General features: G+C 44.7%; 1 protein-coding gene and 1 pseudogene across 1 annotated transcript; both read right to left on the bottom strand.

The window, feature by feature from the left end:
- Positions 1-1,158: 1,158 nt before the first annotated feature.
- Positions 1,159-13,587, bottom strand: LOC120684721 (aspartic proteinase Asp1-like). The gene is made up of 8 exons (XM_039966610.1): positions 13,475-13,587; positions 13,289-13,394; positions 12,621-12,763; positions 12,290-12,523; positions 2,004-2,148; positions 1,716-1,904; positions 1,551-1,617; positions 1,159-1,446 (listed from the first exon to the last, which is right to left on the bottom strand). The coding sequence occupies exons 1-8, from the start codon at positions 13,585-13,587 to the stop codon at positions 1,328-1,330; spliced, it is 1,116 nt and encodes a 371-aa protein (XP_039822544.1). The 3' UTR covers positions 1,159-1,327.
- Positions 13,588-19,976: 6,389 nt separating this feature from the next.
- On the bottom strand, positions 19,977-22,321 carry LOC120686904 (annotated as a pseudogene).
- Positions 22,322-23,410: the final 1,089 nt, after the last annotated feature.

Below are 23,410 nucleotides of genomic sequence, written 5' to 3'. Positions count from 1 at the left end.
TCATGCTCTTTGCTCCCTGCTCCAATCTGAATGTCCTGTTCTTGGTGTTTGCCTCGCGTATGCGAGAAAAAAAAACAGAGAATGTTATGTTCTGATCCACAGAGTTAACAGAAAGTGCCTTTCAGAACTCTGAAGGTGCGCACTGACAGTGAGAAGTTGGGCACAGATCGTGTGCACTTTGGCATTGTTCTAATGTTCTTCAGTAAAGCTGCTCTTTTATTTCCTTTTTTAGCGTTTTCGAGACCAAGTGCTGTCTCTCTCAGTAGTGCACTGGTGCTTCTGCCTTTTGTACTTTGAGATGGGAATCTGTCGATGCTGAATCCTAGTCATGCGGCTATGAGACTTCAGGTAGGCCGCTTTTGAACCATCAGTCCATCACCAGTCATGCGTTGGGGGCTGTGTGCGGCAAGGATGAACAGAGAGCTCTGTGCGAGTGCCGTGGATGCCTTGAACATCACATCTGATATAGAGAGAACAGAATGTTCTCGCAACATAATGTTGGACACATGTCACCTGTTGGGAGTCTGGTCTACAGGCAATTCAGTAGTGTCACTGCCCAATCTTAAGTTTGTCTTGTAACCGCGGCCTTCAGTTTCGGCTGGAAACCCTGAATAGAGGGACTGAAGACTGAAGTTATGGACTTGGTCTTGCAGGTATTGTTATGTAGTGACAGTCATTGCAGAGGGGTAATTCAATTTCTTTTTCTACTAACCTGCCAGTTCATTGTGTTCTCCTATGAGTGTGTTCCAACTGAAAAAAAAACCTTTTGTTCCCAGCTTTTCTGCAATTTTTTTTGGCGAGGTGCATAGCTGAATATTCTGCTCCAAAAAAGTTACTTGCCTCTTTGTTTTTGATGTTACATCTAGGGATCTGAATAGTATATATTTTTTAGTGGCGGCAAGAATTTCTACTGTGGCCATGATTTGTTCCCTCCAAACAGAAGATATTCATTCATTCTTTGCTTCATCACTACCCTTGCAAGGCACTGTAGCGATGTACCAGTAACACCAACTTATCTTCATGATTAGTATACGAGTTTAACACCTCTTTGTGTTGAGCTACGGTAGTACATATATGCAAATAATACGTCTTTATTTTCTTGGATATAATAGGCATATCGACATCATTTCCACAGCAAAATTTGAGAGGCGAAGGGTGTGGAGAATACCAATTGCACTTTATTACCAGCACTGAGCAGGAGGAACATACATGTTTCTTGTCTCATCATGTGTGTTTCTTACTTTCTTACATTCTTTATTTCTGTTAATGCAATAATACATATACCTTCATCCATGTTCCACCCCTTGCTGGTCAACACAAACTTGTTTCAGATGCGCGAAAAGATAGCGGATTTGGACTTGGGCTTCTTATCACACTGCGACGGCCGCCACCCGAGAAGTCCATGCTCGTTGTCATAGATCACAAGCTGATCCTGCATTGTGATGTCTGCAAAAACAAAAATATCCATTGGGAATATGGTTTTATTTTCAGAGATGCATGTTTAAACAGTACATGTCTGAATTGAGAACTGAATGTCTGATCTTTGGTACCTCCAATTATGCACATGTCGCGGATGTCTTTCCTCCCAAGCATACCAAAGCATGCATTCCCATGTCCCTGTCACAAATAATGAAAGAAACGGCATTTCAGCCATTTTCTGTTCTTTCGATGACATAGCCGTTTTAGTTGATAGTCAAGTGAGTCTAGGTGTTTACAGCGACAATGAGGTATTTTTCAGGAGGGATGATCATGGTGGCGCCATTGTGGAACTTCAGAGACATCACTGACTTGAATTCCTTCTTGAGGTCGTCCGATGATTTGAATCCCCCAGGCCCCTTCCAGCATGGGTGTAGCTGTGAAGGATCACGCACTTCTTTGAGTGATCTGCTGAGAGATGCTTTCAGCTGCAAGATCCACCACATGTCATGAGTTTTGTATCTAATAATGTCTGTGATCATGCATGATACCTGGGAAATTGCACTGTGGTTTGGAGCGTAACCTACCGCAGCAACAAGTTGAGCCTGTAGATCCTCAGGCAAGTGGGTGTATGTGCTGCCACTGTCAAAGATCACCTCCATTGGCTTTGTGCCGATCGACTTTGTATCCAAGTGGAGGGTTGCTGGGCCTGGTGAGTAGTGATTATGATTCCTGGAATTAAGGAGTTATTAAGCAATTGTGTGAAAGCAAATTAAAATAAAAGAAAGATCTATCATATTGTTCTCTAACATATTTAAGATTTTTATTATGTGAGGAATATTGAGTACTCTATCCTGCTTGTGATGAGTGAATTGTCAACCGTGCGGTGTGATCGTGCGCTTGGTCTTTGGATTGCAGGTACACGGGCGTCGAGTGTCGACGGGGAGCTGCCGTGGAGGTGCTGTGGCCGATGGACCGTGCGGTGGACGGCGGTGAAGGGCAGCCGGGACCGGAGCTCGGACCGGGCGGCAGCTGTGGCGTCCACTCCTGGATCGAGGGCGCAAGCGGCGACGGAAGGCGGGTTTCTTGGTTTGCGCCACAAAACCAAGGAGGCGGACGGCGGTTGAAGACGCCAAGTCGTGGAGGCACGGGCGTCGGTCTCGGGACTGACGGAGGCGACGGGCGTCGACGGCGTCTAGGGCCTCGCTGCGGGCGAGGAGGTGACGGGCGTCGGGCGGCGTCTAGGGCCGTCAGAAGGCCGAGGCGGGAACGGCGTCTAGGGCCACGACGTGGAGGCGGGAATCTTCCCGCGCGTGAGGTTTTGGCGGTTTTCTCAAAACCGGCCATCTACCCGGGTTTCGCGGACCCTTCAAAACCGCGGACTGGATCTTCATCAAGACGGCGGCATCGCGGAGAAGACTTTGTTTCGAAGAAAGAATCTCGGCCGTCGGATGAGATCATGTACAGGGGGTGCTGCAGGCCTACCGGTCTGACCGGTCCCTGGCACCGGTCTGACCGGTCTAACACACCGGTCTAACCAGTCCAGCGCACCGGTCTGACCGGTCCCGCGGGTATAAATACCCCTTCACTTGTGTTAGGTTAATGGCGGCTTTTGTAATCTGTTCGTGGACTCTCTGTTTCTCCAGGCCGCCGCCCCTGTGTTCTCCTCCCCCTGTTCCTCTCGTTTGAGTTGATTTTGTCCATGGATTGTTGAAACCTTGTAAGGGATTTGATTGGGAAAGGAGGCCCCATCCTCCTCGTGCCCTCTGGGCTTTTGATTTGATTCAATCCCCTGGTTTTGTGCCTTGTGCAATGGATTTTCGATTTCGTTTTTGGCACACTTGATTGAGAGGAGACCTCGAGTTCTTTGCTGTGATTCCCGTGCTCCCAACTCTGACCTAAACCCTCTGGAATCACTGGCGTGTTCGAATTCGAGTTCTTGAGTGTTTGAGAAAACCCCAATCCCTTTTGATCTCCCCCATAATTCTCACAATTCATTGATCTTTGGGTCGAGATCTTTTGGGGATATGCTCACGGGGTAGGGGCGAAGCAATCCCCCAAGTTTCACTTATTTCCGTGGTCGTTTGCTCGAGATTTCCCGTTTGAATCCAAGTTTTCGGGGTTTTCTGGGTGCCACCGGTCAGACCGGTAGGCACGACTGGTCAGACCGGTCCAGCGCACCGGTCAGACCGGTCCAGGCAGACCAGTTCTGCAGTTGTTCGGTTTTGCTTCCGATTTGCTTCGTAGGTTCGTTCGCTCGTTCGAGGCCTTTTGTGTTGGTTTAGTTTTTCAATAGCTATACCAAAACTTGGTCAGAACGCTTGAGGGTTTGGGAGATTTTGGGATATAGGCCGACGATTTGAATTTCAAAGAAATTTTGATCGGCTCCCATTCACCCCCCCTCTGGTCGCCGGCTTCGGTCCCACAATTGGTATCAGAGCTTGGTTGAGGTTTTCAATCCCTTAACTGGTTCGAAAACCACTCGGCGACCATGGCGAGTATTGGTAAGATCCCGGTGTTTTCCGGCGAGGACTATGCCTACTGGAAGGTTCGCATGAGAGCCTTCCTGCAGAGCATGGGAGCCGATGTCTGGGAGATTACCACGAACCAGCTCTACGAGGTGCTGGCTGTTCGGACCACGCCTCTTCAGGTGACCCAGCACGAGGCTAACGCCAAGGCTGTCAATGCCTTGTTCGCTAGCGTTTCTCGTGCGGAGTTCTCACGCGTCCAGGGTTTTCAGGAAGCCCACAAGATTTGGACGTGCCTTGAGAACTACCACGAGGGTACACCTCAGGTGAAGGCCAGACTGTTCGAGACTCACCGGCATGAGTACGAGAACTTCACACAGGAGCCGGGTGAGAGCATTGACTTGATGTTCAGTCATTTTCAGTCGATTGTGAACAAGGTCAATGCGAACAGATCTGCTGGTGCCCTTGAGTACACAGAGCACGAGAAGGCCCTTAAGTTGCTTTACGCACTTGATCGCTCTGTGTGGGATCTCAAGGTGAACACCATCATTGAGTCTGCTGGCTATGAGACTCTGACGGTGAACGAGCTTTTCAGCAAGCTCAAGGCCACGGAGGTGGATAACCAGACACGAGCCAAGCTCAATGGTGCCCCTCCTTCCAAGAGCGTCGCTCTTGTGACTGGCCCAGGTGGATCGAGCTCTAACGCTAACTCTGCTCTTGGCTTTTCTCTTGCCTCTTTGCCTTCTGTTTCAGATGAGCAGCTGGAGACGCTGGGCGACGACGACTTGTGCCTCCTCATCAGCAAGTTCCAGCGCGTCTACCACAACAGGCAGAGGAAGAAGAACCCCGGGTGCTACAACTGCGGCGATCTGAACCACTTCGTCGCCAATTGCCCCAAGAAGTCCGGTGGTGGCCAGAACAACTCCTTCGACTACTACCGCCACCGCGACCGCGACGAGGGAGGCTCCAACAAGGAGCGTCGGCGCCACAAGCACCGCAGTCGTGACCGGGGAGGACGCTTCGACAAGGAGTCGCTCAAGAAGCGCTTCCAGTACAAGGCCAAGAAGCGGGAGAAGGCCTTCCTGGCGCAGCTCAGCGACCTCGACAAGAGCTCCGACACCGACCGCTCTTCTTCACCGACCTCCGACGACGACGACAAGAAGAAGAAGAAGCGAGACAAGGAAGCCACCGGCTTCATCGGCCTTTGCTTGGCAGCCGGTCGGCGCAAGAGCTTCTGCACCATGGCGGGCGAAGCCAATGGTGCTCGTGCGTCTTCAGGTGGACATGCTACACCGACGCACTCCGGCTCTTCTCCTGGATCCGAGAGCGATTCAGAGGTAAACTCCACGATCGACCTGCTTGATACAGAGGTTAGGGAGTTGTACGCCGCTCTCGACAACCAGAAGAGGCTGCTTAAGGAAGCAGCTAGAGAGCGTAGAAAGCTTAGGGCTGAGCTGGCTTGTGCTAGGGAGAAGTCTAGTGAGGATGAGTGCGCTGGCTGCATATCTCACATGAACGATCTTGTTGCTCTCCGGGCCAAGCATGATGAGAACGTCGCAGACTTAGATGTTGCTAAGATTTCGCTTGCTGACGTTTCTCATGAGCTCACTAAGGCCAAGCATGAACTAGAACTGGTTAAGGATGCTCCTATTGTTAGCGATGTGCTTGAATGCGAGGAGTGTCCTATCTTTAAGTCCGATCTAGCTTCGTTGCAGTCCAAGTTTGCTACTGTTGTGTGCGAGTTAGAGGAGATGAAGTCTAGGCCAGTTTTGCTTGGTGCTTGTAAGCTTTGTCCCACGCTTAGGTCGGAGCTAGAGGAGAAGAACGCTTTGATCAAGTCTTTTGGAAAGACTAAGGTCATAGAGTCTAGCCCACCTATTGACTGCTCTGTTTGCTCTGGTTTGATCTCTGATTTGGATAATCTTGCGGTAGAGAAAGCCAACCTGGAGAATGAGAATACCTATCTTAGGGCGATTCTTAGTTGGGTTTCTGCTAGTGAGCCGCAGTTGGGCATGATGATCAAGCAGTTCAAGCGTGGTGATGGGTTTGGGGTCGGTTACACATACACGAAGTCAGACTTTGACAGGTTGTATGGTAAGATCGGCAAGGCTGCTGGAAACACTGCTAGCACGAGCACGCAGCCTTCGCTTGTTGACCCCGCGGATGGTGTGCTTAAAGAACCACCGAAAGCACCTCCGCAGAAGCAGGTTTGGGTTCCAAAGCCCAATGAGCTGAGGAATTCCCTCGACACGCTCCCTGCTGCCACAGCCCAGGTTGCCCAGAAGAAGAGGGCCGCTCCTCCCCGTCCGCAGGCTAGGCCTCCATCTCCCAAGCGTGAGGTGAGGTACCACTGCGAGTTCTGTGACAGGGAAGGTCACCTGGAGGAGTTTTGCTTCAGGAGGAAGCGGGCTGTGAGGAGAGAGCAGGAGAGACGGAATGCGGACATGTACTCTGCTCGGGTGCATGGTCCTTCTCGGCATGGTGATAGGCGAGATGCTAGGGCACGCCGTGTAGGTGGAGGTCAGGGAGACGGTGGTGGTTACCGTGCTCCAGCGGGTGGTCGCTTTACCGGCCGTGCTCCTGGTCGTTTTCAGTACGGCTATGGACCACGAGACTGAGGCTTTGGAGGAGGTTTTGAGGCTCCACGCTTTCCTCGCGGTGGTGTTCGTCAGTCACGCGGTAGACGGGACGGGGGATACGCTTTGTCTGGTTTTGCTAACCCTTCTGTAGAGCAAATGGCTCGACACTGGTTTGCTTCTCACTTTGCTAACCCCAGTGTTGAGACATTTCCTCACCCTTTGTCTCACTACTGATATGCAGGTCGGAGGCTTGGAGAACAGGTGGATCATGGACTCTGGTTGTTCGTGCCACATGACCGGAAATGACAAATGGTTCTCCAGCCTCACCCCGATGCGCTCAAAGGAGTACATTGTGTTCGGGGATAATGGAAGAGGAAAGGTACGTGGACTTGGCGCTGTTCGAGTTTCTGATCGCTTTACCCTGAGAGAAGTTGCTTTGGTTTCAAATCTTGGTTTTAATTTGCTCTCTGTTTCGCAACTTCTTGATGAGGGGTTTGAGGTTCGCTTTAAGGAGGGCTGTTCGCGTGTTTTGGATTCCAGGGGAGATTTGGTTTGCCGGATTACACCTCGCGATCGAGTTTTCTTGGTTGACTTCTCTGGAACTCCTTTTGGCCCTTCTCATTGCTTGATGGCTGGCCCTTCTTCTGATTTATGGAAGTGGCATAGGAGACTAGGACATTTGAGCTTCGATTTGTTGTCGAGACTGAGCTCACTTGGCCTGATCCGAGGATTGCCCAAATTGAAGTTTGAGAAGAAACTTGTTTGCCATCCTTGTCGTCACGGTAAGATGATTGCAGCTTCACATCCACCTGTTAATCAGGTGATGACCTCTCACCCTGGAGAGTTGCTACACATGGACACTGTCGGTCCTTCCAGGGTGATGTCTGTTGGTGGGAAGTGGTACGTGCTTGTGATTGTGGACGACTTTTCTCGCTATTCTTGGGTCTTTTTCATGAGAACCAAGGATGAGGCTTTCGAGTTTTTTCGAGACTTGATCTTGAGGTTGAAAAACGAGCTACCCCAGGCTATGCGAGCGATCCGCTCTGACAATGGCACAGAATTCAAAAACGCTCGTTTTGATGTCTTTTGCAGTGATCAAGGTCTTGAACACCAGTATTCTTCTCCCTACACTCCACAGCAGAATGGAGTTGTAGAGCGGAAGAATCGGACGCTGGTTGAGATGGCGAGGACGATGCTCGATGAGCATAGGACTCCTCGCAAATACTGGGCTGAGGCGGTTAACACCGCTTGTTACGTGTCCAACCGCATTTTCTTGCGTGCTTTCATGCACAGGACTTCTTATGAGTTGCGGTTTGGACGCCAGCCCCGTGTTGACCATCTCAGAGTTTTCGGTTGCCGGTGCTTTGTGCTGAAAGATGGAAATCTTGATAAGTTTGAGTCTCGCTCGTCTGACGGTGTTTTTCTCGGTTATGCTTCTCACTCTAGAGCGTACCGTGTGCTGATTATTGATACTAACATCGTCAGAGAGACTTGTGAAGTCACTTTCGACGAGACTGCACCGTGCAATTCTTCTGTCTTTGAAGTTGCAGGAGATGATGAGCTCGGCACCTCCATCTTTGAAGATGAGGAGGAAGAAGCTGCAGATGGCGAGGCTGAGGCTACCACGCGTGCTGTGGACCCAGCTATCTCTGCTACGAGCTCGGACGATGACGACGGCCCCGACCCGACTACGTCTACTTCCCGGGGGCTGTTCGAGGAGGTGACTCAGGATACACCAGTTGCACCTGAGGAGGCACCAGCTTTGGTTGAGGAGGAGGCGACTTCGACACGGGAAGCACCGCGACATATTCAGCGTCGCCATCCACCTCAACAGATGCTAGGTGATCTCAACGAGCGAGTCACCAGGTCCAAGGTAACAAGTATCGCTGGCTTTGCTCATTCAGCGTTTGTTGCCTCTTTTGAGCCCAAAGATATTGGACACGCTCTTTCTGATTCTAATTGGGTCAATGTCATGCATGAGGAACTTGAAAATTTTGAAAGAAACCAAGTTTGGGTTTTAGTCGAGCCTCCACCTGCTTGTAATCCCATCGGAACGAAGTGGGTTTTCAAAAACAAGCAGGGTGAGGATGGTTTGGTTGTTCGAAACAAGGCTCGTCTTGTTGCCTAGGGGTTTTGCCAAAAAGAGGGTATTGATTTTGAGGAAACATTTGCTCCTGTTGCTCGTTTGGAGGCTATTCGAATCTTTCTTGCATTTGCTGCTTCCAAGGGTTTTAAGGTTTTTCAAATGGATGTTAAATCTGTCTTCTTGAATGGTTTTATCGAAGAAGAGGTTTATGTAAAACAACCCCCTGGTTTCGAAAATCCCAAGTTTCCAAACCGTGTTTATAAACTTCAGAAAGCTCTTTACGGTTTGAAACAGGCTCCTAGAGCTTGGTATGATAGATTGAAAACCTTTTTGCTGGCTCAGGGTTTTAAAATGGGATGTGTTGATAAGACTTTGTTCCTCATGCGATCTGACACTGATTTTCTTTTAGTTCAGATATACGTGGATGATATTATCTTTGGTGGTTCTTCTCACGCTCTTGTCTCCAAGTTTTCTGAGCAGATGTCCAGGGAGTTCGAGATGAGCATGATGGGTGAGTTGCAGTTCTTCCTCGGGCTGCAGATCAAGCAAACTCCTCAGGGCACTTTTGTCCATCAAGCCAAGTACACTAGAGACTTGCTGCGGAAATTCGACATGAGTGACTTGTCTCCTCAGCCGACTCCGATCAGCACATCTACAGCGCTTGATGAGGACTTGGACGGCGAGGCGGTGGACCAGAAGGAGTACAGGAGCATGATCGGCTCTCTCCTGTACCTGACGGCGACGCGACCGGACATCCAGTTCGGCGTCTGCCTCTGCGCGCGGTATCAGGCTTCGCCGCGCACCTCCCACAGGCAGGTGGTGAAACGCATCTTCAGGTATTTGAAATTCACCCCTGAATTTGGTCTTTGGTATTCTGCGGATTCTTCTCTGGTTTTGGTGGGCTTTTCTGATGCCGATTTCGGTGGGTGTCGGTTGGATCGCAAGTCGACATTCGACACTTGTCAATTTCTCGGTACATCTTTGGTGTCTTGGTCCTCTCGCAAGCAGGCTAGCGTAGCGCTTTCTTCCACAGAAGCTGAGTATGTTGCCGCTGCTAGCTGCTGCTCCCAGATACTTTGGATGAAACAAACCTTGCAGGATTATGACTTGAGTTTCGGTAGGGTTCCTATCTTTGTAGACAACATGTCAGCCATTAGCATTGCAAAGAACCCTGTCCTACACTCCAGAACCAAGCACATAGACATCCGATTCCATTTCCTGCGAGACAACCATGAGAGAGGACACATAGACCTGATCCATGTCCCTTCAGAGAGGCAAATCGCAGATATCCTCACCAAACCGCTAGAGCAGGACACTTTTGCTCGCTTGCGAGGGGAGCTTGGGGTGTGTTACCCCTTTTGATCGCTAACTTTTGTCTTGGTTAGCTTGGTAGGTCTTTGTTTTGCTTCTCTTTGTTTTTCTAGGTTTGGTAGTTGCATTGTGCATATGCATTGTACATGTTTGCATTTTGCATTGTCTCACTTGCACTAGCATTCTTGTATACATTGCTATGATCTTCTAGTGCCTGCTAGTGTGAGTTGATAAACTTGATCATGTATAGCTTGCTCCATTGTGTATATGACATCATCTGAGTTAAGCTATTTTGATTTGAAAATCTGAAAACATGATCACCCTGTCTTGGCTACTAGCATGTTAGGGCGTGTTGATATGCTTTGCTATCTTATTCATGCTAGTGTGGCTTTTCGTTCAGCAATTGAAATATTTGAAATGATTTAAATCTGATAAAATTGCTTGAACTGTTCTTGAAATGGATTAAAAAGATCCAGGTGGGATTGCTTGTCGCACTGATCGAGCTTTCGGGACGGCTCACACTGCACTTGTGAGAACCCGGGCAAGGCTGTGCATGACTGAAACGAGTGCTTTAAGTTTCTGATTGTCTTTTGGCATAGGCTTGGCCTCGTTGCTAAGTGAAGCATGACAAGCTTTCAACCCCTGGCATTAAGAATTGCATGATATAAATTTGATTGAAAAATGAATGTTGGCAACTTGTTTTGGCTGGTTTGGCTCACCTGTATGAGTTTGAGTAGCACTGCTTTTCATTCCCTACTTGTTAGTGCTAGATCATGGATGATGCTTTTATTTCTCCTAAACTGAACTTGCCTAGCTCTAGACTGATTTGATATACCCTGTTGAGCTAGATGCAGGTCCTGTTTATGGATGCACACATGCTTGTGACTAGATGTTGCTCATATCCTTGTATCCCTGAATGCTTTCACTTACACCTCCTGCATTGCATTCCTGGCATGGCATCTGTTCAGGGGGAGTCTCAGCTTCAGGGGGAGCTTTAGGTGTATTTAGGCTTGATGTGTGCATGTGCCAACAAGGGGGAGAATTTTGAGAGAAGTGATCGAACAAGGGGGAGACTTGTTTGATTTTTGAAAAAACTTGTTGTGCACAGGGCTTTGAGAGTGCATCATTTTGGGAGAGTTGCACTTGTGAGAGGGAAAAACTTTGCTTGGGGAGTTTCTGCTTTGGTTTTGGCTTCTGGTTTTCTCGTTTTCCCTCTGCTGCTTGCATGACTGCGTTGAGCGTTACCTCTGTCCTTGAGGAGTCATGTTTTGGTTTTTGATCGATTGCGTCGAGCCGTTGCCCTTGTCTTAGGGGATCGATCTTTGCTTGAGTAAGTGATTGTTCTTGCCTTTCTGAGTTTTTTGTCACTTGCTTGAGTTCTTCTCTTTCGTGCTTCTTTGTTCTTCTTTGGTTTCACTTCTCTTGGTTCGTTTGTGGTGTGTTGACAATGCACTCATCAAGGGGGAGATTGAGGAATATTGAGTACTCTATCCTGCTTGTGATGAGTGAATTGTCAACAGTGCGGTGTGATCGTGCGCTTGGTCTTTGGATTGCAGGTACACGGGCGTCGAGTGTCGACGGGGAGCTGCCGTGGAGGTGCTGTGGCCGATGGACCGTGCGGTGGACGGCGGTGAAGGGCAGCCGGGACCAGAGCTCGTGCCCTCTGGGCTTTTGATTTGATTCAATCCCCTAGTTTTGTGCCTTGTGCAATGGATTTTTGATTTCGTTTTTGGCACACTTGATTGAGAGGAGACCTCGAGTTCTTTGCTGTGATTCCCGTGCTCCCAACTCTGACCTAAACCCTCTGGAATCACTGGCGTGTTCAAATTCGAGTTCTTGAGTGTTTGAGAAAACCCCAATCCCTTTTGATCTCCCCCATAATTCTCACAATTCGTTGATCTTTGAGTCGAGATCTTTTGGGGATATGCTCACGGGGTAGGGGCGAAGCAATCCCCCAAGTTTCACTGATTTCTGTGGTCGTTTGCTCGAGATTTCCCGTTTGAATCCAAGTTTTCGGGGTTTTCTGGGTGCCACCGGTCAGACCGGTAGGCACGACCGGTCAGACCGCTCCAGCGCACCGGTCAGACCGGTATAGCGCACCGGTCAGACCGGTCCAGGCAGACCAGTTCTGCAGTTGTTCGGTTTTGCTTCCGATTTGCTTCGTAGGTTCGTTCGCTCGTTCGAGGCCTTTTGTGTTGGTTTAGTTTTTCAATAGCTATACCAAAACTTGGTCAGAACGCTTGAGGGTTTGGGAGATTTTGGGATATAGGCCGACGATTTGAATTTCAAAGAAATTTTGATCGGCTCCCATTCACCCCCCCTCTGGTCGCCGGCTTCGGTCCCACATTATGAGATTGGTAACTAGAAAATCAACATTCTGTAGTACACGAACAAGCTGGCACTTGATCAGCACTTGTGCTTTTTTATACCTATCTGTTCTTGGAGCCATGGGAACCCAGCTTCCAGGTGAGGAGAGAAGATTCTCATCCCCAATGGAGAGGTAGCTCCCTCCTTTTGAGCTGAGGCAATGAGCAAACACATTCTTTGTGATGATCTTGTTGCGCTTCAGTTGTGAGACCAGATCTATAGAACCCCTCCCAAGCCCAAGCATGCCATCAGCCCCCGTTACTGTCTCGTGGCTACCAACCTGTTTATACCCACAGCTGCACCCAAAAAAAAAAGTACAAAAAAGAAGAAGAGAGTGACCGGCTTGAATGAACTAGATCAGTAGAGCATGCAATGTTCTATTGCGTGGCGTACCCGAAGGCGATGTCGGGTTTGGTGCTGCCTGAAGGGAAAGTGAACTTGTCGTGGATGAGCACACCTTGAGACCATGATCCATCTAGGTAATGTATTTCGTAGTCGCACACAGTTTCATGGGGCTTCTTGGGTTGGCCGACGTCCTGGTGAAGTGCATTGCAGAGAGGATCCTTGCGAGAAACAGGCTTGTCCCGTGTTGGTCGGTACACTGGGATTGTAAGCGAAGAAATGAACACCAAGCTCAACAGATAAGGAAAACCTTGAGTACTGCCAACATGAAAGCATGCATGCATGAACCTGCACTGTTGGATGTAGTCATTCGCATGTAAAAATGATCAAGGTCGGAACTTTTTCCATAATCTAAAAAAATGCATGAACTAACACTGGCACAAGTTTTTATTTAATTTCTTTTGCCTTGTCTAAAACACCAGGCCAAAGTCCCAAGGTCACTAGTTCAGCAGTACTACCACATGAGCAAGTTGTTGTTTTTTTTCTTTCCTGCTGGCAGCCTTTGCTGTTTTCGGTTTCTTTTTTCGTTCTGCTGTGGATTGTTCGGTTGCATAGAAAAATCATTAGTAATTGTTTCTCTCTACTTGTAATTTAGGCCTAAACTTTTAATGAACCATCACACGCAGAGGAAAACACAAAGTCTGCAACCATGAGGTCACCTTGCTGCCCACTTTGCACTCTAGCGAAGTGAGGTTGCTGCCAGTGTCAACGTGCAGGAAGTACGGCTTCGCCGGGTCTCCGATGTGCATGGTGACGTGGAACTCGCTGCACAGGCACCCAAAAAAATTCAGCAAAAGTTTTTGCAAAGGCAACGATACGGTTCTTTGGAGGCCGCTGCAGAGTACCCAGTGGGGTAGACATTGCCGCTGAGGTCGAACACCATGTGGGAGGAGGAGGTCGACGGCAGGAGTGCAAGCAGGAGCAGGTGGCCGACGACGGGTGCCCACACGGCAGCCATGGTACCCGAAGAAGGCAGAGCTCTTGAGGATCAGTAGTGTGAGCTGGGCTGGGGCTCAGGCTCAGTGCTCTCTGTGTCTTGGGAAGCCGGGGATGTGAGGTATTTATAGGCGTTGGGAGGCTTTCTCCAATGTGTGCAGTTTTTTGTTTTGTCTTCTTTGTTTGTCTTTTCTGGCTTTCCATTTGAACGGATGGTTTTGGGTTCAAATTTCTGGCTTTTGAAAGCATGCATTTTTATTTGATAGAAAATTAAATTTATGTGAAGGGATGGTTGCACATATCCAAATTTATAATATTAGCTTATATATGCTCTTCATGTCTAGCTTTGCATTTCATTCGGAAGGGTTTGGGTTCAAACGCTCAAATGTCTTGCATTGCCTTGAGATAATATTAGCTCCAGCAAGATATTTCAAGTTTACTTCTACATGTACATGTTACCTTCTAAAAGAGTACAGACATGTAGTTCAACAACCCATGTCATTCAGAAATTATTAGGGAAAACAGAGACTACATTTCAGAGCATCTGTCCATCCGTATTTGTCATTTTGCTCAGAACTGACTGCACTGATTGACTATTTGACTTGAGCTATGATTTCCAGGTACTTGGCTCAATTACATCTGAGGTCAATAATCTTGATTTTTCCAATGCTCAACTGCACTTCCTATCTTTCATCCTTCAAGTCTCTTCTCTCAAACCTGGTCACTCGTTGTCTTGCAACAAGGTTTTTATTCCTAACAAAAACAAGATATTTCAATGTGTGCAGTTTTTTTTTGTTTTCTTTGTTTCTCTTCTCTGGCTTTGCATATGGATGGATGGTTTTGGGTTCAAATATCTGGCTTTGAAAAGTATTATTTATCTTCGAATACTAGTACATGTTTTATATATGCTCTTCATGTCAGGCTTGGAATTTCATTCGATGGGTTTGGGTTCAAACTTCAAATGTCTGACCTTGAGATAGTACTAGCTCCAGAAAGACATATTATTACACACTACTACATGTTACTTTCTAAAAGTGTACAAACAGGAAGTTCAACCACCCTTAACACTCAGAAGTTATCAAGGAAAATAGGCACTACATTCAGAGCATTTCCCTTCCGTAATTGCCATTTTGCCCAAAACTGAGTGCACTGATTGACTAGAGCTATAATTTTCAGATAATTGGCACAAACATGTGTAAACTCCACTAATCATAATTTTCTTATGCTCAACTACACTTCCCATTTTCTCATCCTTCAAGTCATCTCTCAATCCACTAGGTCACTGTCTTGCAACAAGGTATTTCTTCCAAAGAAAACTAAGATAATTCATATTTTCATGGGGGCGGGATCACCTAATCATCCTACTTCTGATTAGTACTCTGAAGTTAGAGTACGTACTATCATATTAATGCCTCAAAATCTCCAAAAAAAATTGCTCATTCCCACAATCTTGATGGTCATGTGGGAGAAAAAAGCGTTTTACAATAATCCATATTTCAATTTGATGCTCATGGTCAATAGGATGATTTCAAGTACATTACCATGTTATATATAACTCTTCATAATCATGCAAAGTGGGCTATCAGTAGCAATGAAACGTTCCCTTCTATTGTTCGAATTCGGAAATATAACTGAGTTTCTACTACGATGCCCCCAAAATGTATTTAGCAAGCTCACTTGAATAATTCATCTTCTAAATAGAAACCTATATTTCTTCCCCCCAATTTCAGAAAGGTATTGTCTTCTCATTTATAAGGGATACAAAGCATTATTTTATTGCAACATATGGAGAGAGAACTCCTTGTGGAAACTGAGGAAACAGTAATTGAGTCTCAAGGAAGCTTTCAGTCACCATCGACTGACATGTTTTTGGAAATTACCTGTCCATATGAGTATCATATAACCTGGGGTATCTACATGTGGAAATTGAAACATAATTTTTGTTACCACGCCCATTTAAATAAACTGGAAAATTAATGAAGGGGGTCTTAATTTTAGTAAATCAGAGGATTATTATAAAAAGTTACAACAGAATGAACTTCTCATCTCACACAAGTTTGATTCCAATAACTTTGTGGGAAACTAAGAGCTACAGAGCATCTTTTTGTGTACTTCATGAGATAGAACAACACAGTAATTTTCAATCGCTTGAGTCCCCTTCCTCTGTTAACAATATGTGGACTGCTCTAGTTTATGCAAGTTTTCATGTAGCATCTTGTATTTCATCCGCTCTATCAAGAACTACATTTGACCCCAGTTGTTATACTAATCTCTTTATTCCAATAATAGTCAGAGCTTCTTTCGCACATTTGAAAAAGAATGACAATTCATTGTCACTACACCAATTTGCAATCCAAAACTGGGAAAGGCAGACACTTCAGGTTCAACTCCAACATCAAACTCAAAGAAACTGAATTGATCCTGTTTTTGTCCACCACTCTCTGTTCGACCAAATACGATTTACAGCTCCCGTCACTCATGATGTTTTTTTGAAAGAGACATATATATGGACAATGTTTGCAGAGTAAGAAAAAAAATAATGAGGGGTTTTGCAGAAGTCTACATAACCCCCTCAACTATTGGACCTAGACTACTTAACTCCCTCAACTATTGGATCTATTGAAAAAAAACAATGAGTAGTCTAGATCCAATAGTTGAGGGAGTTATGTAGACTTCTTCCATTATCATTTTAATTAACCTAGGGCTGTAACAAGTTAAATTATGTGTCTTTTGGTTCTGAGTTACTGGTTTTGCTTGCCTAAATATCAGTGTATTGGATTTCAAAACCTTTCCTGTTTTTTGGATAGTAATGTGTTTTTGAGACGCGTCGTGTAGAGAAGCATTAATTTCCATATAGAAATTTGAGCATTCCTTTACAGTTGAAGGGATCAAGTTGGTTATGAAAGTATGATAGCTCCTGTAATATACTTCGATTTTTTTATCACACAAAATAAGTTATTCCAAAAAATGTACACATTGGAAGTTTGACAGTAACCAACTCAGAAACACATGCACACGCACACATGCACTATAGTAACCTTCTAAAATGGACAGATAATAAGCACAGTATATATGATATATACATTATTACTGATCCATGTGCTATCTCTGTTCAGATAATAAGCACAGTATATATCATATATATAAATGGACAGTGATAATGTGTGTAAATAACAAATATTTCTTATGCAGTAGAAAAGTTAGCACCTTAGTCAAGGGCCTCTTATAGCTGCATGTAAAAGAACGAATCGTGTGGCTCATCTGTGTCACCGGACTATTTTTCCCCTATGCTTAGAATGGGTAGAGCAAACAAACTCACAATCCCTGCCTCATGAAACATACTACCTGATGGCCCGCATCCTAGTCAATGTTTAATCTTAAACGACTATATTTGACTGTTTTTTCCTGTAGATCGGGAAAATAAAAATTGGAGTTTTGTCTCTGTCAATAAGTAGTGGTTGGCTCTCGTATTCCAAATATATAATAGATCCATTTCTTCAACTAAAAAAATGATTTCAATCAGTATATGTTGCCCATATTTTTTTTATTTGATATGCTATTGAATATTATATACTCAGAGTGGACTAAAACAGTCACACAAGTATTGCACAATGACAAGGTATAAAGTCCAACTGATAATTAATTCATGAAACATATACGCAGACAAAACATCCGGTAAATGGAAAATATAAATACAGTCTAAAATAAACTTTAACTCAATATTTTTTTTGAAGTTATAGTTGGAATAAATTGTAACTTAGTCAGTCCCGTGACATTGACATTCATCTGGAGGAAATATTTATATTATATTTCACATCCCTTGCAAAACATCCACTCTACAGAGGATAAGGTTAGGAAGATATATACATTTCCAGTATATTACTACACATTCGAAAGCATACTAGCAACTCATGCCAATTCAGCCATCCTTAATAAGTAAATGTCCCCTTTAATGCCGTTTGTTCTAATTAGCTATAAATGATGCGAAAATATGGTTCGCGCCGGCTATATGAACTGTTCCGTGCAGATACACTTCATCATTTGGTATGAAAAATGTTCAAGAATGGAGAACATACTTGTGACTAGTGGTTCATTTCCAGCTAAAAGGATCAAGGTGGAATGGTCGACGAGAAAATTTTAAAGGTCCAGGAAGACATTTTGATCACACAGAAGTTTTATCTTCTAAAAAAGTGCACACAGGAAGTTTCAACAACCCACTCTCAGGCACATGCATTAGTTACCTTACAAAAATTGTAGTAATGCTCAACTGAATGCACATGCACCCTTTCAGGTTTTAACTTTTAAGGCAGTGCAGATGAACCAGTTGGCGTGGCCACTAGGGGATACTACTCAATCTGCTATGTGCTATCTGTGTTGAGGTAGTAAGCACAACATATGGTCAATGGGCAGTTATAATGTGTATAAATCAAAAATATTTTTCTTATGATCTATTACTGTGTGCTTTTTTATTTTTCAGATTTTTAGGGCCTCAGCTGCATTACTGATCTGGCTTATCATTTATGCATGGTTGTGCAAGCGAGTTTTTTTTTCCAGCTCAAACAGAAACTGTGTGGGCTCACCATGCTTCTCTCATCGATTTATTTTTCTCTTATGTTTAGAATAGGTCCATGGAGCAAATACACTCGCAACTTCCTGTCAGAGTGTCAGGTGAAGAGATACTACATGGTGGTTCACAATCTAGCCAATCGATAGTCCTTAAGTGATCTTATCATTTGTTCGGCAGAAAAATAAGTTTTTTTTCTTTGTCGTCGATAGGGGGAGCTTGGTCCCTTATATGAAATGGGTCCAATCTTTTCCTTTTTCTCAGAGGATAGGCAAGATGGGTTTTTTCTTCAAAAATACTCATATTCCAATATGTTGCTACATCCTTTAATTATTTTTTAAATTTTTTTGCTATGCTAGTGAAACGGGTATTATATGTTCCAATATGTTATATTCATAACAAAGATTATTGCAATGAAACGGTTATTGTTGTATAAGAAGGCAAACTTAAAATAAAATGTTTCAAATCATAAATGAAAAAATTCATTCCCACAAAAACGATGCTTATTAGTTGGGAGAAATAGTGGTGCCCAATATTGAAAGATATCCCCTAGTTGAAGGATAAATTCAAGGTTGAGGAAGCATACTTGTGGACCATATGTAGTAATGAATGCCCCCCATGTTTTGTTCTTCTTAGCTCTATATGATGCAAAAATACACTATATATGACTGCCAGCTATTATACCTTACTGCCTGCAGAACTCTGACTGATACATACGAAAACATACATGAAAGTGTGCATGTGAGTAGGATAGTTCAATTTCGGTAAAACACCTAAATTTCCACTAAAGTGATCTCTTTTAGCAAATTCATCTTGAATAATTCACATCATAACTTTATAAGTGCAAATATTTCCTTCTTTTCGCTCATTTTTAACAATATATTTTTGAAATTTGATCATAAATGATGGAATATGCTAGATAAAGTCAACCGTCAATTTTTATCACAAACCGCAGGATTGTTGTACATAAAGCTAACAGCATGAACTCTGCTTTTGGTACAATATTTTTCTTTCAATAGCCGTGTCCATGGAAAATTAAGATGATAAATGTTTAGTTTTTGTACATTTCACGAAAGACAAATTAGAAAGAAATTGTCACTCTCATAGTAATAATCTTAGGATTCTTTTTTTTTCAGATTTCATCTGTCCTCTGTTGTCAATATTAAACTGAGGTTAGAGAAACCACTCTAGTTTGTCCCAATTTCTGAAGCTTCTTGAATTTTCTCTGCTGTAGTCGTATAATGTTTCAGCCATAACTAACTATAAACAATTCATGCTGTCATTTGAACTTCAGCCCAATATAATCAATAATGTCGGAGCAGTACACTTCTACATCTTGAAACTAAATTCTACAGTTTATCAGGAAACTCAGTGACCACGACCTAGTAAAATGCTTCCGGTTATAATTTCAAAGCTGTCCAATAAGTAGGCATGGATAACTCAGTGTTATTGCACCACTTACTTTCTGTAAGTTCAACTATAACACCTAACTTCCATTTGAGCGAATACTCCAATTTTCCAGCCCCAATCAGCTGCAGACTCAAGACACAGATGTTCTAGAATTGGTATTTTAGCTCCACTATAAGTTCAGGCCCCAGAAAGGATATACCAGGTAGGCAGGTAAAACCTATCATAAGTTTTATATTGAGAATATATGATGGAAAGAAGCATATTACCATTGTCTCATCAGAGAAACTTTAGAGGCGCATGGGCGAAAAGCGTATGGAAAATATCAAGTTCTTTTTATAATGATCAGAAGGAAACATACAGATTCCTCACGTCCCATGTGCCTTTATTACATTCTTTTATTTTTGTTAATACTATTACATACTTTCACCCTTCTCAGCCTCAGTGTGTTCCTGCAAACACTTTGGTCAGATGCGTGAAGCGGTCATGTTCTTAGGCTTGGGGCATCGTGTCACACAGCGAAGGTGCCCATCCAAGCCTCCCTGTCTCGTTGTCGTACATCACCAACTGATCCTGCATTGTGATTGCTGCAAAACAGAAGATCCATGCATGCAAATTGTTTTACAGAGGCTCAGGGTGTCCTTCCTGATTGCAGAAATGAATTGAGATAGGTTTCTGAATTTTTCACCTCCAATTAAGTACATGTCTATGTCTGCCGTCCCCAGGATGCCCAAGCACGCGCTCCCTTGTTCCTGCCAAAAACATGAAAAATTATGGCATTTGTTCAGGTGCTCTCCTTTGCTTCGATGCTCTGTCGTTCAAGTCAACAAATTCAGGGTTTTACAGTGGTAATGAGGTAGTTTTCAGGAGGGATGGTCATGGTGACGCCATTGCCAAAGTTCAGAGACATTCTTGACTTGAATTCCTTGTTGAGGTCGTCCACAGATTTGAATGGGCCATTCCCTTTCCAGCATAGAGGCAGTGCTGGGTCATGCACCTCTTCAACTGATGACTTGCTGAGAGAGGCCTTCAGCTGCAAGATCATCCACGGCAACGGGTCATGAATTTTATGGCCAATTGTTGTTCATAATACACAGGCATTAGAACGCATTGTGAGTTGGAGCCTACCGCAGTAACGAGTTGAGAATGAAGAAGTTCAGGCAAGTAGGTGTAGGCGCTGCCACTGTCAAGGACCATCTCCATCGGCTCTGCACCTATTGAAGTCGTATCCAGTTGCAGGGTTGCATGGCCAGCTGAGTAGGGATAAGGTTTCCTGAAAATACATTGTTATGCAATCGTGTGAAACTAAATAAAAACAAAAGAAAGCTCAGTCATAGGCTTCTTTCCCTTTTACAGGTTTTTACAGAATTGGCAACTAAAATGTGAAGGGAATACAATGTTTGATAACTGCAGAAAATTCAGGAATCAAACACTGAAATTGATGTCTGACAACACTGAAAAACTCCATCAATTTGGCATGCCACAAACATGTAAACACACATTGGGCAATAGCTAGAGTGCATACCCAGGTGTTCTTGGTGCCATGGGGACCCAGGTTACACCTGAAGCGGGCACGTTCTCTTCCCCTAAAAAGAGGTAGCCTCCTCCTTTTGTACGGAGGCAATGGCCAATGACATTCTTTGTGATGATCTTTTGGTTCTTGAGCTGCGAGACCAGCGATACCGAGCTCGGTCCAAGACCAAGGATGCCATCGACAGTCATTACCTTCCCTGCATTCTTCCCCTAGTCATAACCACATCTGCGCAAAGCCGCAAACAAAAGTAGCTAGCCTTAAAAAAAAAAGAGTCATTGTGCAGTGATCATGAAGTGTTGCATTGCGTGGGCGTACCCGATTGCGAGGTCAGGATGGTCATTGGGGGCCTTGGCCATGGGTAAAGAGAACTTGTCAGTCATGAGCACACCAATGGAGGATCCATCTGCATACGTGAGTGTGTAGTCGCATTGAAAGGCTTCTGCGCAGTGCTTGGTTGTTCCCAGGTCTTGGTGCAGTGCGTCGCATAGGGAGTCCGTACATGGGACGACCTTGTAACTAGGCGGTCCTGGTTGGTAATGTGGATGTGGCACCTGTGACAACATCACCAAGACAGAGAAACACCATCAAGCACTGCAGTTCCATTGGAAAAATTGCTGACTTTGCAAAAGTTATTCGCCAATCTTGAACTGGGAAAGACAGCACCACAAGTGCTCCGGACTACTAGATTCTGATTTTTTTAAAAAGAAAAGATACTTTTTTGCCGTAGCAACTACACTGTTTCTAAACAGGTTTTTTTTTTCCCGAAAGACATTTCTAATCAGAAATGATAAGTGAAAAGAAAGCCTGCAGCACTGAGCGTACCTTGTTGCACCTTTCACAGGCACCATTCGATGCGGCACACTCCAGCCAGGTGAGGTCGCTGCCAGTGTCCACACTCAAGAAGTACGGCTTCGGTGGGTCCGCGATGTTCATGGTGACGTAGAAGTGGCTGCAGAGGCACAGAAAAACTCAGCAACAAGGATCACATCGTGCCATTTCGAATTCTCACGAACAAGGTTGCAAAGATGGCAATAAGCCGGAGGAATAATCGTCATAAACAAGACGGTGTAACGCAACAACCATTAGAAGGCTGCGTGTTTACCCTGCAGGGTAGACATTGCCGTCGAGCTTGAACACCATGGAGGAGGAGGAGGCCGACGGGAGAAGTGGAAGCACGAGCAGGAGGCCGGCGACCAGGGCCCACCTGGCAGCCATGGCAGTTGAAGACTGAGTTCTTGAGTGGTAATGGGAGCTAGCTACACTTCCTGGAACCCCAGTTCTCTGCTTCTTGTGATGGCAAGAGATGACGGGGATGCGAAGTATTTATAGGCGACCTGGTTGGTTTGGGAGTTGCAAGTTGGGAGGCTTGCTCTGGTACGTAGGGGTGGTAAAGGGCCCAACATTTTGAACTAGAAAATCTAAGGGCCGGACTTTAATCTTATATAATTTTGAACTAAAAAATTTAAGGATTTTGTTGGGCTGTAAAGAGGCCACTAGGGCCATGGCCCATTACCACCCCAACTGGTACGTGCATTTTTTTTCTTTGTTATTCTAACATGGTCTTGCATTTGAATGGTTTCAGATTCAAACGTCCAGCTTTTCTCTAACCGGTTTTGGCTTGTGAATTTGCTTTGAATATTTATTGTTTCATTATTATTTTTATTATTTACAGTAATATTTTCTGAAATGCTAATAAGGGTTCTTTACTACTGCTATACTGAGATTAATGCTGTTCAAAAATATTAGAGCTCCAACAAGATATTTTTTATCACATGCAATTAATTTTACCATATAAAAGGGTACATGTATAGGAAGTTTCCACAACTCACTTGGAAGCTAATTATGGAAAATAGGCTTCACATTTTCAGAGCATCTAACCTATCACAACTGAAGCTCTTTTTTGTTTTATTCAACTGAATGCACCATTGACTTGATCAGCACCAGGGAATCCTGGACTATCTACTATGTGCTATATTTGAAGATAAGTAGCATAAATATAGCAATAGGAAAAAACTAGCGTAAATATATGGTCATATATGGTCGATGGGTAGCTGGGCAAAGTCGCAGAGATAATTTTTATAGCTAGATCGCAGACCTCTTTTCACATTCCTGGGCATCTCCAACCTCCACCTGGTCACTTATTGATTTGCGACCAAGTATAGAAGAGATTCCATAGTACTCGTGGGGGCAGAGAGACAGAGGCTACCTCCAACTCCAATACGTGCATTTTTTGTTTTTTTTGTTATTCTAACATGATTTATTTTTTTGATTTTTTTTAGGGAAAAGAGCGCTTTTTATTACTCAGAAACAAAGTTACAGAGCAATAATTTGCGCTACACA

This window comes from Panicum virgatum, chromosome 8N, assembly GCF_016808335.1.
Source record: "Panicum virgatum strain AP13 chromosome 8N, P.virgatum_v5, whole genome shotgun sequence".
NCBI lineage: Eukaryota > Viridiplantae > Streptophyta > Magnoliopsida > Poales > Poaceae > Panicum > Panicum virgatum.
Note: the sequence above shows the minus strand (reverse complement) of the source record. Positions and strands in the feature narration are given on the sequence as shown.